Source organism: Crocodylus siamensis, chromosome 15 (genome assembly GCF_052110815.1).
Source record: "Crocodylus siamensis isolate JL-2025a chromosome 15, ASM5211081v1, whole genome shotgun sequence".
Taxonomy (NCBI): Eukaryota; Metazoa; Chordata; order Crocodylia; family Crocodylidae; genus Crocodylus; species Crocodylus siamensis.
In genome coordinates, this window is record NC_143409.1 from 40,311,517 (window position 1) to 40,326,244 (window position 14,728).

General features: G+C 45.8%; 1 protein-coding gene across 3 annotated transcripts in view; it reads right to left on the minus strand.

Moving 5' to 3' along the window:
* TRIP4 (thyroid hormone receptor interactor 4) overlaps positions 1-14,728 on the minus strand; it is a 91,182-nt gene that overhangs the window by 54,139 nt on the left and 22,315 nt on the right. For all 3 annotated transcript variants that reach the window (XR_016439441.1, XM_090029886.1, XM_090029884.1), the window contains exons 10-11: positions 12,451-12,575; positions 10,598-10,689 (exon numbers count right to left, since the gene is read on the minus strand). Coding sequence is in view for 2 of the 3 variants with exons in the window: in XM_090029886.1 (XP_089886012.1) it covers positions 10,598-10,689; positions 12,451-12,575 (217 nt within the window). In the remaining variant the exon portion in view is untranslated. The remainder of the gene's footprint in view (positions 1-10,597; positions 10,690-12,450; positions 12,576-14,728) is intronic.

A 14,728-nucleotide genomic window follows, 5' to 3' on the forward strand; every position in this document is an offset into this window, starting at 1 on the left:
CAAGACACCTGTGAAATCCATGCTTCCTACACAAGGCTTCAGTAATCCATGCAGGTCCACTGCTTAGAGCCTCTGATGAAAACAACAGAGACAGAAAAAAACACTGGCGCAGACTTGTATCAGCTTGGCCTCCAGAGGCCAGTCCAGGGAAGGGGTTTTTGCTTGGAAATGCCATGTTTTAAATCAAGAAAGAAATCTGTACATTCAGTGCCTGTCTGGTGCTGACTGTAGCTCACCAGGGCAGGGGTTACACCAGGAAAAGCAACCGCACTGGAAGAGGAGCAGTACGTGCAGCCTACGGTTGGGACTATAATCCGCTTGGCATGTGCATCAACATCATGCCTGATCGTGCCTCACATGAAAGCACCATTTTCAAAATAATTCTTTCTCTAGCTTTGTTAGAGATAGAGGTAGAAGCTGGAGAAACATGATCACATGCTGCTTCCCTTAAGCAATCTCTACACAAAATGTCAGCATTTCCAGATCATTTCTTTGGCAAGTCAAGTTCTGTCGGATTGTTTCATCTGTCAGGTTCCTGACACCTGCAGTAGTCCTGGCTTCATATCCTGACATCTGCAGTAGTCCTGGCTTCAATGTTTCTAACATTTTGTTTCTTTGGGATCTTCAAAAGCTCATCCCCTGGACAGCCCGCTCCATATCACAGAGAGATGCCATACTGAAAAGCATATCTAAGAATGCCATCCTGTAGGATGGGCTCTGAGCTCACCTAGTGACTTTAGAGGTCAAATCTCTTTTGTTCAGAAATTAGGAGATTGTTCCTTTCATTGCCAGACCTGCAAACTGCCTATGATCAAGCTGGGATCCTTCCAGCTGATAGATCATTGCTAGGGATCGAGATGCTGCAGGCTGGATTGTCTTCAGTTTTGCCATGGTAGCTGCCCAAGGATAACTGAAGGCAGAATCAAGCCAGTAGCTGCAACTTAAGTTAGCAGCTCTGTAGATGGTGTCCATATGGAATTTAGCACTGTGGCACTTAGACTGTTTCAAAATAAAGGCAAATTCTCTTCTTGTCTCCAAGTCAGCAGGCCCAATACTTAATGCATCCAGGGAAGTGAGCAGCCATGTCCTCTTCTGTCACTTTCTTGAGCAGACTCACACTAAAGCATCTCTTTAGATTCGGTTTGATTTTTGTTAGCTTAGTTGCACCTTTACTGATCTTTGGAGAGAAACTGCTCTTTTCAGGATTCTCAGAGCCTCCCTCCCACCAAAAGCCCCTCTGTTCAACCTTTCAAGGTATGTTCCCACAAACCAGCATATCTGTCTACCAAAAGTGATAATGTCCCAGTTGTTAGACATGATGATGGAAAGAAATCCTGGGTTCTACCACTCTGCTAAAGCTGACTGACTCGGGCACACTGGGCAAGGGTTTTCATGCCTCAGTTTCCCAGCTTTGTAATGCATGTTGAGAACATGGGATGAATGTGCTGGTTGAGTGCAGTAAAGCATTACACTTTGGGGCTTTGGCTTTCTGCAGAACACAGCCTTCAACTGGGGCCACTGGATTGGCATCCTCACCTATGTTTCTTGCATCAAAGGCCACTTCAGCCATCATCTTCCCCCTCATTTCTCGCTTCTCCAACCCAAGTGGAAACTATGAAACAAGTGCTGTTCAAAACCGCATTCTGGCTTGTTACATGAGCTGGGAGTTTCCCCATACAGAAACCCATGGCAGTGCAGCATTGCATAACGCTGCCAGATTTACTAGCCCAGAAACAAAGCATTCAGCATCCTTGCAGTAGATCTAATCTTGCTACTAATGCCCCCCTAACCACCTCCTTGGGACTAAGAACCCAGATAGCTCCAAGCAGAGCTGACACCAGCTACTGCCTAGCCAATAGGCACCGGGCCCTACGCTGACAGGAAGGGAACGGCTCTGGAGCAGGCTGAGCTAGGAAACAGATAATCAATGACATTCGGTTCTGATCGGCAGAAGGAAAAAAGAGGATTAGAAAAACAAAAACAGGAGCTACCAGCCAAATTTTTGTTTGAAAGCCTGTTAGGTCTAGACTGCAACGTGTGAGGAAGGAACAGCTCAAAACCACAGCTGCTAATGGTTATGGATCTGGCAATCAAAATGTCTTTGTTAAAAAAAAAAAAGTTAACTGCCTTACTATTGAGGTTACAAACCACAGCCTTGATGCATTGTTGCAGTCAACATCCTCCCTGCTGTTTTTGAGAGCTTACATCTGCTGCTGGCAGATAATATGCTGGCAAGCTGCACAAGCTCCTTTCATGGGGATGTACAAGAAGCTCTGCTAGGCTGCCTTCATTTCTCCTTCCCACAATTATGTCTCTCAGGTGACACTTTCCCCCACTGCTTACTTTTCCCCACTCGTGCTTCATTCAGGACACAGTCAGATCTGAATGCAGAACAGTGGACAAACAAGGGTCACTGCTGGATTCTCCCCAAGATCACCTCTTCTTATCAGGCACCTCTACCTTCAGAAAGCGTTGTCTGCATAAAAGTTCTTAGTCCAGATCTAGTTGCCTTTCTATACCACAAGCTGTACTTTGGCTGGAATGGCCCGGGGGGGGAAGCAATTAAAATTTAATAGGAACAGGACTTTGAGATGTGGATTTGATATTTAAGCTAGTTGAGCCGCACTCGGTTTTTCAAGACTGAACAGTCTGACACAGCTCAGGTTCTCAGAGGCTTTGGAAGAGCCTGCAGTGCCAGCAATCTTGGAGCATGCTCTATTCACCTCTGCTTTCCTAGCGCCAAGTGACCTAGTGTCACTGAAACCTTCAGCAATTCTAATCCCTGCCGGGGAGGCAGAAAATCACCTGCCCAAAGTGAGCCGAGGAAGCTGCATCAGGATGGGTTTGACACATTTATAGGGTGACTGATGACCATCGAGGGAAACTGAAAGGGATTGGAAAAACATTCGCCAGGATAATTGGCTCGGCTGAAAGCCGTGTTTCATGCATTCATTCCCACATTGAGAGATCTTGGAGGCAGGGCTAATGTCAGCTGCAGGGGCAGGCCCACTGCTCTCAGTCAGATGAAAGGTGGGAGCAACAAGAAAACAGGCAACTGGAGGGCTGGGAAAGATGAAAATTGGGGTATTTGTTGCTGCTTTAGCAACCCAGAGTACCTGTACCCTTCTGATAGTACTGCTAGAGTTTTCCAGTCAGCAGAACAAACCCCATTATTAATTATAATTATTAGTTATTCTTATTAATGGATTAAAATTCATATCCATGCATTACAAAGGGTTAAGCCTGAAGATGATTCAGCTGTGTCCAGCTATGCCAAAAACAATCCTACTCCCAAAAATACTTTCTAAAGACCCATTTTAATAATTTAGAAGCCCAAATGTGTCTAAGCAACAACCTGCTCATTGCGGACTCCATCACTCACAAGTACACTACCTTGCCCGTCTTAGCTTTGAACCCTGCTGGCAGCAAAACATTGGTTTTAGGTACTGCTGATTAAATCATATGAGAGCTCTTCTAATTCTCCTTGAAGAATGTATCTGTAGAACTATATATTTCTACGAATGGCTTGATTGATCTGCTGGGGGTTATGAAGTTCATCAGTTATCTGATAATGGACATTTATGTATGTGACCAAGTGTAATCCTAGCAAATTTGTATTTTAATTGAGCTATGTAGCAGCTAACTTGCACAAGATGACTTCTCACTTGTGGGTGAACCCAGATCAGAAGATGGGAGTTCCCTCTTTTGCTCCAGGTATCTGACAACTTCACAGAAGACTGGTACGGTTTGCCTGAAACACCTCAGCTTTCCTGTTGGTGCTGCTCCTGCTATGAAATGGTTCTCATTACTTACGGAAGATGGTGGCCCATTACCCAACCCTGGCACAAGAGAGCTGGGCCTGTCTCTCCAGAAACCAGAGCCACAAAGTGAGAGTTGAGCAGCCTGGAAGAAGAAACTCTAGTGGCAGCCAAGCCTATGGAATCCTGAGTTGAATGTTGTTACCTTATCCCTTGCTTCAGTGTTAGTAAAGGCAAGTTTCAACTCTACATAGAGCACAGACTGCATCAGAAGCAAAGTTAACTCCTAAGTCACTAACTAGCTTACTAAAATGGTAGCAGAGGCTAAGTCCAGAGTCACCATTAATTAAGTCATACACTTCAACCTTGGTTTCGGTTTTTCCCTAGGGTTTCTGAAACTAGAGAAGAGGGCAAACTAGCCTCTATCATTTGATTCTTTTTGGCATGCTAATGAGTTCCTAAATTAATCATCATCAGCTGGTAATTGCTCCTGCATCTTAACAGGCTGAACAATAGCCTCTATACCCGCTGGCTTATGTTAAAGCAGTGATTCTCAACCAGGGTGCTCTGGCACTATTAGGTGTGCAAACACCTACACATAATTCACAAGATAAATCCAGATATTTCAAACAGGAATCTGTACCATCAAAATCATTCTGACCTGCTGTGGTTTATCTGAGTTCTTTGAGACACAAGAAACGCTCTGGTATTTTCCATAATCAAATAAACAAGTAAAAATTCAAGAGCTGGCAATTTCCAAGAGCCGCCTTGGGTCTAGCAGGGGATGCCCCGAGTCCAAGAAGGTGCTGAACCACTGTGCTAGAATGGAAAGCCCCAGCACCTTAAATAAGGGGGAACTCCAGTGGCTCTCAGGGACTAAAATCCAAACTCACTGTAGCCCTACTTTCCTCCATTTGCCACAGACAAGTAAAACTCAGGAGAGGGAGGAGTCATCTGCCTTGGAAAGCACACAGACAGAAGGGTGAGTACAGACAAGCTTACTGTAGTGTCTCCAGGTCCCTAAAAGCCAGATTTAGACCTCACACAACCTGATCTGGAAATGGATTACATATAATCATTGTCTGAGCTTCACACACTAGTTTTGGGGGCTGCTTGATCCAAAGGGCCTGGGGGTTGGCTGCAACTGTTTTAAGTGGCCTAGCTACACTTCTCACAGCATGCTAGTCAAATCTCTAGCCCTACAACTGTAGATGTGTGCAATTTGGCAACAGCGAGGCTTGGGCATTAGGTCTTAATGAACAGAGAGGAAAATGTGTCATTATTCCCAATCTTAATAGCACAGACTCCCTGGATGCACTTTGCCTGAAGTGAATAAAAATGTTTTCTCACTCACAAGAAGAATATCTGGTTTCAATTCTCCAGAGAGGAAGAGGTGAAGCTACAGAAAAAGACACTAGACTGCCAGGCACAGAAAATCTTAGCCATGTCCCCTCAGGCAGATTTAGAGTGCTAGGTCCCCACTCAAAAGAGAGGAATACATTCTTTATTTCTCTCATAGGTAACTACCTGATATTGAAAATTAAGGTTTTATCCCTCTCTCTCATTACACAGTGAGAGAAATTAGGGAGAAATAAGTGTACACGCAGAGATATCCACACATTTTCTAAGCAGTTTAGAAATACTTGTATAAATGCTATGGAAATGGGTTTTTTTCATAATCAAAATGAAAACTGTTTGAGATCCAACATCATTAGCACAATGTGTGGAGACTTCAGTGCACTTTAAAAGAGAATCAATGTAAATCATTCAGTTTCTCATATCCTTGCCAAGACCTAAATGTAGTATTCTGAGTTTCCCCAGCTACAACTGATGAGCTCACTAACACCTAACGCAGGAAAAGGAAGGCAGCTCAACGTAATGCTTAAGGTGTTGGTGACATCGGCCACAAGCAGAAAAAAAGCAGTCTGTAAATTCTGATTCTGGCAGGCAGAAAGGTTTCCAGGTCACCTTTAGCACAGAAATGCCCAAACAAAGGGATCATTCTAATTTAAATGTATATTTTAGGCTGATCATAATAAAAGGAAATGAACCCAGAAAATGCTAGATCTGCTAGACTCACTTGGAAATACAGAGCTGAGTTGCCACATCACGGGAAGTGTTGCTCTTTGCAGTGGAACAGACAGCTATGTTTCGCAGGCTGAGTTCAGGAAGGCGCTCTAGCTTCTCTGCAGTCACAAGCTTAAGTCACAATTCACGCAGCGGGCTTATGTATTGATCACTGTTTGCCCTTTGAGGGCATCTTCCACTGAATGATCACAGCACACTTTTTAGGAACGAAATGAGCTTTGCACCATCTTTAACACCGCAGTGGCATCCAACATGTGGAAAAAACAGGTCCATGGAGGCTGCAACTTGCCCAAATGAATACAGTGAAACCAGGAGCACAACTGGGATCAGAGCCTGTATGACCCAGCTGCCAGTGCTGCAATCATTTTAGTCACCATACCATCATTCCCCAAGTGCCTCACACAAACAACCCCAATGAAGTCACAACAGAACCAGGCACACACTAAAGCAAGTGCTGCAGGACGGGTCCCACAGGAGCATGAGGTTACAGCACAAAAGGTAAATCCTCAAAATGAATAACCAGTAACGAACAATGCAACGGTAACCTCTCCAGGGCAGGTGATAACCCTGAAATCACCTAGCTGTATGCATACTGCATGCTGCACACTGGGACTCCCACTCTGATTTGGCTTTCTGAGCACAACTGTAATAGAAATATTAAATGATGATGATGATAGAAAAACACCAGCAGGGTGTCACTAAACAGCTTCATTAACAATCTGACAGAGGAAGCAAACAGCAAGGAAATTAAATCTGCAGGCAATACTAAATTGCAAGCGGATGTCGGCACCAGCGAGGACAGGGAAGTAATATTAAAGGCGTTGACGGGAGTTGGAAGCAGGGAAAAGAACCACCCGTGCTTGGGAGAAAGATGAGGCAGAGGGACCAGAAACAAATGTGCAGATGTTGAAGGAAAAAAAAACAAGTGGCCACTGTCACACAATGATGAATGGATTGGGAAACTTTGACTTTTCAAATGCTGGGTCTCATTGGAAAATGTAGGGATGCTGTATTTGGGAAGTTCCTCTCTTACTTGGCAAATGTCAAAGAAGTAACCATCGGGAGTTGGAATGGGGTGGGGAAAAAAAAGGACAATCCAAATGGAAAGTCTGAAAGTCCAACAGCTCGTCCTCCCGGAGTGATCTCCTCTGCCATATTACAGCACCGTGCTCTATACTTGAAAGCTTTCATTTGCTTTCTACTGCTACAGCACAAATGCAAAGAAAACTAAGCACTCCATGCTGCCTGTATTAAGGCTAAGAGGGCTTTGTCTACACTGAGAAACATAAACATGCTCCTTGCTGAAAACTTGTTTTCATAGATTTCATAGACATCAGGGCTGGAAGGGACCTCGGAAGATCAATGAGTCCAGCCCCCGCCCAAAGGCCAGGAAGTCAGCTGGGGTCATAGGATTCCAGCAAGATAAGCATCCAAATTTTGCTTGAAGGTGGTCAATGTAGGTGCTTGAACCACCTCCGCTGGCAGACTGTTCCAGACCTTGGGGGCTCAGACAGTAAAGAAATTCTTCCTTATGTCCAGCCTGAAACGGTTTTGTAGTAGCTCATGACTATTCGACCATGTCATCCCAAATGTTCCCCCAGATACTGGTGGTCACCCCTGATAAACTTATAGGTGGACATAAGATCACCCCTGAGCCTGCGCTTTTCCAGGCTACAGAGTCCCATAGCTCTCAGCTTGTTGTCGTAAGGTCTGTTTTCCTGAACTCTGATCATGCGCGTGGCTCTTCTCTGCACTCTCTCAAGCTTCTCCACATCCTTTTTGAATTGTGGGGCCCAAAACTGGACGCAGTACTCCAGCTGCGGCCTCACCAAGGCCCAGTACAAGGGGAGAATGATGTCCTGGGATTTGCTTGAGAAGCATCTATGGATGCAAGCCAGCTTTTTGCTTGCTTTACTAGCCGCAGCGTCGCGTTGCAGGCTCATGTTCATCTTGTGGTCAGTGATGACCCCCAAGTCTCTTTCTTCTGTAGTGCTAGCCAGCGTAGCACTGCCAAGCCTATAAGGATGCTGCAGGTTTTTCCTCCCAAGGTGGAGAATCTTGCATTTTACAGTGTTAAACACCATCAGGTTCTTGTCCACCCATTTGCTGAGCCTGTCCAGGTCAGCCTGGATCGCCCTCCTGTCTTCAGGTGTGGATGCTTTGTCCCAAAGTTTGGTGTCATCGGCGAACTTGGCCAATCCGCTCCTGACTCCAATGTCCACATCATTAATGAAGGTGCTGAACAACATGGGTCCATGGACAGAGCCTTGGAGGACCCCACTGGTCACAGGGCACCATGACGATTGGCTTCCGTCAACCACCACCCTCTGGGTCCAACACAGAGCCAATTTCCCAGCCAGTGGATCATGGTGGACCCAAGGCCACAATTGCCCAGTTTCACTAAGGTGATCATGGGATACCAGATTGAAGGCTTTTTTGAAATCAAGATATATGACATCAATCTCTTCTCCCTTGTCCAGGTGATAGGTCACCTGGTCGTAAAAGGAAATGAGATTGGTCAAGCAAGACCTACCCGCAATGAGCAAGACCTACCCACTGGTTTTGGTACCAGCTGATGATGAACCTGTGCTAAGAAACCAACAGTGGCCAACAGGACTATGTCACATCCAGCACCAGTCCCGCAAAAAATATTGATCCCTTCTCCCCAGTGAGATTCAACTCTGGTTTCTGACGCAGGCTGCAATTTGGTCTTGCCTACCCTCACGGTGTTTACAGCACTGGTTCAGCTATATATCTGCTGTTGACAGCTGTCAACAACCTTAGCATAGGCAGATTTGCCATTAACTTCAGTGGGAGCATGCGCAGATCAGCAACCTAGACAGCTCTCACTAATACTTACGGGGAAAGAAAATCAATACAAACCATACAAACAATGACTGGGAAGAAGAATCTGGACAGCAATATTGGAAGACAGCAAATTGAGGGTTACAAGCATTACAATGCAGTAGGGTAGCACCAAAAGTCAAGGGGATTTTAGATTGTACAGACAAGGTGTCAAAGCACTGATGGAAGACAGGAAGCAGTCTTCTCTACAGCTGGGCATGGGTGCACCTAGAGGACCATGCTCCATTCCAGGAACTTCCAAGAGCAGGAAGATTTCAGCAAACTGGAGGGAACTTAGAGAAATTAATGCTCACTAGGGGACTGGAGGGGTTAATATCTGAGGAGCAATTAAAGGCAAATTACAAACTGCTCATGTTCACACAAATTGTGGAAAGCCTATGACAAATGTCTGCTGTTACTTAACAGCCATAACCACCAATGAAGGGAAGACACACCTAGGGCACCTCCATGGGGTGGAGCTAGGAGTGAAAGGATTCTGTCAAAGGAAGAAAAAGTAGAGAGTGGTGATCAGGACACATTTCCTACCTGTACAATCTGTCACAGGATATGAGAGTTTCCATTTAGGACAGCAGAGAAGGGAAAAGGCCCTCATTTCCAACTAGCCTGCATACCACATTGGATAATGCATAACAGGAAAACAATCCTGTGTTAGCCACAAACTGGACATAATGACACAACTGATCCCCTTTTTTATTTTCTAGGATCCTGTCACCTCTGCAGCAGGCTCAACCCTGGCTCCAGCATGCAAGAGCCTTTTGTTGTACTTCAGTGGCTAGGCGCCCTCTGCTGCTCATATTCTAACCTATCTTCATTCTGAAAACCAAATTAAACAACAGAGAAGAAATGGTACCCCAAGTCAGAAACATCCTCTTGGTCTCTAACACTCTTCCTGCTCCTGTTCAGTGTAATCACCCCAACTTTGGGAAGCCTGGAACCCTCCATCAGGCCCATCTGAGATGGTCAAGTAGTTCTTGTAAAGTACTGTAAGAGGTCAGAAGGGATGCTGGCTCCTGTGGAAAACCATGGAGCAGAGATGCACACATGGACACAAAGGGCCCAAGGGCCCCCATAGTCTGCTTTGGTCAGGGGAAATGCTGGGTTGTGTACTCCTTTGTACATTCTGCAGTTAATAAATAAGTGAATAAACTGTGCCCTGACGAACAAGCCTCACCTGGGGTCTGAGTATGGGGTCAGTCCTTTCCGTGCTGGGGAGGCAGGCTAGGAGCCTATGTATAAGCACATGACAACAACTACTGCTTAACTGGGACAGTATTCATGAAGAGTCTGTTTAAGGGGAACCAAAGGAGCTAGCATCAGTGGAATAAAGGTCCTTAATCAGGGTAGCATTGGTGTGAAATTTAAGTTTCTAACAAAGAAGCTACCAAAGCACAGCAAGTTTGCCAAAGTTTCACCTGCAGTGGCCTGGAGAATGCTGCTTGGTGCCCAAGGAGCCATATCTGATGCAAAAGCCTGTCAGCCCCAGGGAGTCCTGTGGCTGCTGAGAACACTTGGGAGACATGGTCTTCTCTCACCTGCTGCTGATATGGATAAGCAGGTGCAAATAACAAATGTTGAATCTGCAAAACTAGTTTCAAAACAGTCACTGAGTACAAGGTACATTCTCACTTCAACCAGCTCCTGGCAAGGCTGCTGCCTGTGGTAACAATGCTTTGGCCTAGCCCAGCACTTCAAATATCTTCAGCACTGGTTCAGGGAAACCACTGCAGAAATGGATTATCCCCCTTACATAGATAAGACCATCTCTTTGTCATTCTCCTCCCTTGCCTATGGATTGATATATTTAAAAAAAAACAAGAACTAGTTTGCAGGAGTTGTAAGCAAATGGTTAAAAAGTCAGCTCCCAAAGGCAGATTCGCCTGACTCACCTGCTCCTTAAATTGCTCTTGGGACAAGCAGTCAGTCAAGTCCACACAGCCCAAAAGGCAGCCAGAGGGGTAATCAGTAGGAAATACCACATCTGCATCAAGAGGAAGAAAGCAGCAGAGTATGAGCATGGGCACAGGTATGGCCTGTGACCCTTCCAGTCCTCCATGTGTTCTCTATTAGAAACGCATGCCTTTGCCCTCATCTCTTCCCCCCTCCCTCCACGCACAGAATTTTGAAGCACAAAAAGACATTAAAGAGATTTTATTTTCTCTAATTCCTTACATGTTTTTCAACCAAATGGTGTACTGCTCAGGAAAATTTTCTTTGGAGCATGGGCATAAGCCAATCATACAATGGGAAAGGCAAAGCCTCTGCCTGCCTTGTCCATGTACCTGAAGCCTGACTTACAAAACTCCTGCTATGCCAGGACTGTGCTCTCAGCATACTCATTCACTGCATCTCGAGACTGACCTGAAGCACCCACATTGTTCCAATCCTGGGCCATGCCCTTAGCTCTGACTGCCAAAGATTGTGTTACACTGCATTATCTCATACGGTAGTCTAGGGATGCAGGCAACTGCTGAGCGGAGTCGGAAACACTTATTTCACTTGTGATGATGGCGAGAAGGTTTTCATAAAGATTGGTAAGGACTATGGGGTTTTTGCCTTCTGTAATGGGGATGTGGCCCTCTACCTGGGATCTCTTGAGCATATATTAACAACCTTTTATAGAAGCGGGACATCGGCTGCTAGGGTCCCCCTGCTTTACCTGTGACAAGTTAGATCGGGGCAGGCAATTATTTCGGGTGGAGGGCTGCTTACTGAGTTTTGGCAAGCCATCGAGAGCCACATGACAGGCAACCAGAGGCAGATAAATATTAAATTTTCAAAAATTTTTAGGGGCCTCATAGGCCAGATAGAATGGCCTGGCAGGCTGCATCCAGCCTATGGGCCACATTTTGCCCACCCCTGGGTTAGAATGTTATATCTTATATTGTGTCAGGGTTGATGGTAGTTTTAAAAATAGTTTAGATTATGGCTTCATATAGGATGATTTGGACACGGACGATTCTGCCACACGCAGGGGACTGGATTACATGACCGCTAAGGATCCCTTCAAACCCTACTTCTCTATAATACTAAGATATTCTATGATAAAGTAAACAACCAAGAAAAGCCATGATAGGGAGATTCTAGACTCCCAGACAGAAGCACTAGACTGTTGCACATCTTTCCCCAGCTGTGGCTTCTCAGGGATGAATCCTGGTGTTCCATAGTGAGTGCAGAGCTGCTTGCTCCAAGGAAGGAAGAGGCAGCACATCTGGATTAGTTAGCATGTAGAAATACTGCACTGACAGGCAGCATCTACTTGGCCCCGCAGCCTGGAGCAGATTGGCTAGGACTCAATGCCTGGGGCTCATCTAGTCACATAAGAGGAAGAAAGAGAACTGCACAGTAACCTACAGCTTTTTTCCCTTGGATTCTAAAGTGGTGGTAAGGCATGATGAGCATTTCAACTTCAGTGCAGAAACACTCAGGCACCAGGTCCTCTGTTCACTCACTAGCAAGGTCTTAATGCCTGAACCAAAAATAACTTCAGGCCCTTCACTGCTATGAGGCTTTGTTGAAATGAGGCACAATTCTCTAAGTGCTTGTGCTGGGAATTTCTGACTAGTCAAAAGGATGGGGTCAAAAACTACCCTGCTGCCCTTTTTGGCTGGAGAAATGCTAAAAGGAAAAAGAGAACGGAAAGGAGAGAGGAAGGTTAAAAAGAGCAATGGTAATAACCGACACTTCTCATTACATAGCTACACATATCCAAAAAAACAGAAAGACCCAGAGAGAGGTTCACCTTTCTGGTGAAGCATTCTGTAGACAGCCTCTACTTCTGAGATTTCCTGCAAAGAAGGCCTTTTAGCAGTAGCTGCTATCCATAGTCGCCCCCGGTGAGATGTGTACCAGGTCCTGCCCTCCACCCTAAGAAGAGTAAAGAAAAATTCAAAACTGAAACCTTTCTGAGATCCCACATGAACTAGTTTTCAAAGTTATGCTTCATTATGAAATTCCCGCTAGCAAGCTTTGCCCTGGGAAAGAAAGCTCCCCTCTAACTACATAAACTCAAACATTTGTTGGTACTCCAGAGACAAGACTATGCAGGGAAGAGGCACGAAATACTGCTGCAAGCTAAGCATGTCCTCAACACTCCAGGGTGAGAGTGATAAGGACCACTTATCTCTTGCAGGCAAAAAGAATACTGCTTGTTAGATCATGCAACATATTTACAAAACTTCAGCCTTCTGCTTCAACTTTTGCATATCAAGAAAAATAGGCATTTTTAGAAGCTCTAGGGTACTCAGTCAGAAGAGTAACATGGTCCATACCCCTACATCAAGTAGTCATTAACTGCTTTTTTCTTGAGGTGCAACTCCCAGAGGCTATGGCTATCAGCATATAATACTCCATCTTAAACCAAGGGCTTGTCTTCTGGTATTTCCACACCACTCAGATCAAGCAGCACCGCACACAGGGATGTCCTCTCAGCCCTAAGAGACTATAAGGCACCTCCCCAGAAACTTTTGGAAAAAAAAAATTCAGAAACTTCAAGGACTTCTCCCGACATTTTACAGTCAATTACACTGGAATGTGGAGACAGCAGCTGGGAGTGCTGCCCTGCCCTGTACCTCCTCCCCTATTCAGTGCCTCCCAGCGACTGTGGACACACACAACTGGTAGCAGTGGGTATCCAACCCAACTGCAATTTTATGCCTCCCCTTCTCACTAACATCAAGTTTAATAAGGAGCAACTGAATTCAATAAAGACTTTACCAAACTCTGTGTGGTGGTACCCTGAGCGAGGGTGCCAGAGTATGTGTGGGCAAAGGGGGTGTTGCCTGGACCCCTGCTTCTGGGTTTCTGGGTGCTCCAGGCCTGCTGGAGTTTTCACAGCTTTTAAAGATTATTTTTCCCCAAGCTGCTCATCAATTTACTTCAATTCCTGGCAAATGACCAGGGTCTGGTGCATCCCAGGCTGATCTGTGGGTGAAGGGGTAGCCAGATGATTCAGGGGGTGCAGCCTAAACCCCCACTTCTCCATTCCAGGGGAGCAGCCCAAGATCTCTGCGTCTTGCTGTGGTTTTAAAAGGACTTTCTCAATAAGGCTGCTAAATCACTTTCATTCCCTGCAATCAAACCCAGTCCGTGGCATGGAGTCCCAGAAGGATTTGGGAGGCGGTGAGGGTGGGGTGAGGAGGAGGTGCCTGAAAGCTGCTCATTTAACTTTCATTGCCAGAAACTGCATAGAGATGTGTGTATAAGGGTGGAATGTGCAGAGGTAGGGCAGGGCAGGGCAGGACAGGGCAGGTGGCAGGGGTACAGCCTGGAAGGTGAGGAAGAGTTAACAATTAATGGGCCAATTCACATTTGACAGCATTGAATCGGCAGTCAGTCTGTGGTATGAACTGCGCATTGTGCAGTACCATAGTTTTGCCTCACCCAGAAGTTGGCGGACATTTACAGTTAAAGGTGCCCCCACCCACCAGGCTCAGGGCTCCCTACCCTCTGGAACACAAAAGCAGAGGTCCAGATAGCATCCCTCTGACACGTTTTTGGGGAAAATGCTCTTTTAAAGCCACAGGGCGAGGCAGAAACTGTGCGAAGCCCCAGAGCACTCAAGCCCTAGAAATGCAGAAGCAGGGGTCCAGGCAGCACTCCCACACCTGGTCAGCCTCCCCCCATTTTCTTCCCAGATCAGCCTGCAATGCTGCAGGCTTTGGTGAAGTGCAGACAACAGAGGCTGGGGCAGCAGGGTTTTATATGAGTACCAGAGCAGCCAGTTGCAGTGCATAGGTTGGGGGAAAGGAGTGATACAGTGTGGGATACCTGGAGGACTGACCAGATACTAGTGATGGAAAGCTTAATCTCTGATTATCCAGGTGCATTTGTAAAACACTGCAGGATGTTTAAAAATTCTACACTGGTTTTACACTGGGATGCATGCAGTTTAAACTGCTTTTTAAACAGTTTAAGCGTTACATGTATTCATTCCCCCCAGTGACACCTAGTCTAGATGCTGCAAGTGATCACAGATCCTAACAAAGTAGGGCTGGAAGGGACTTCTCCAGGTCATCTAG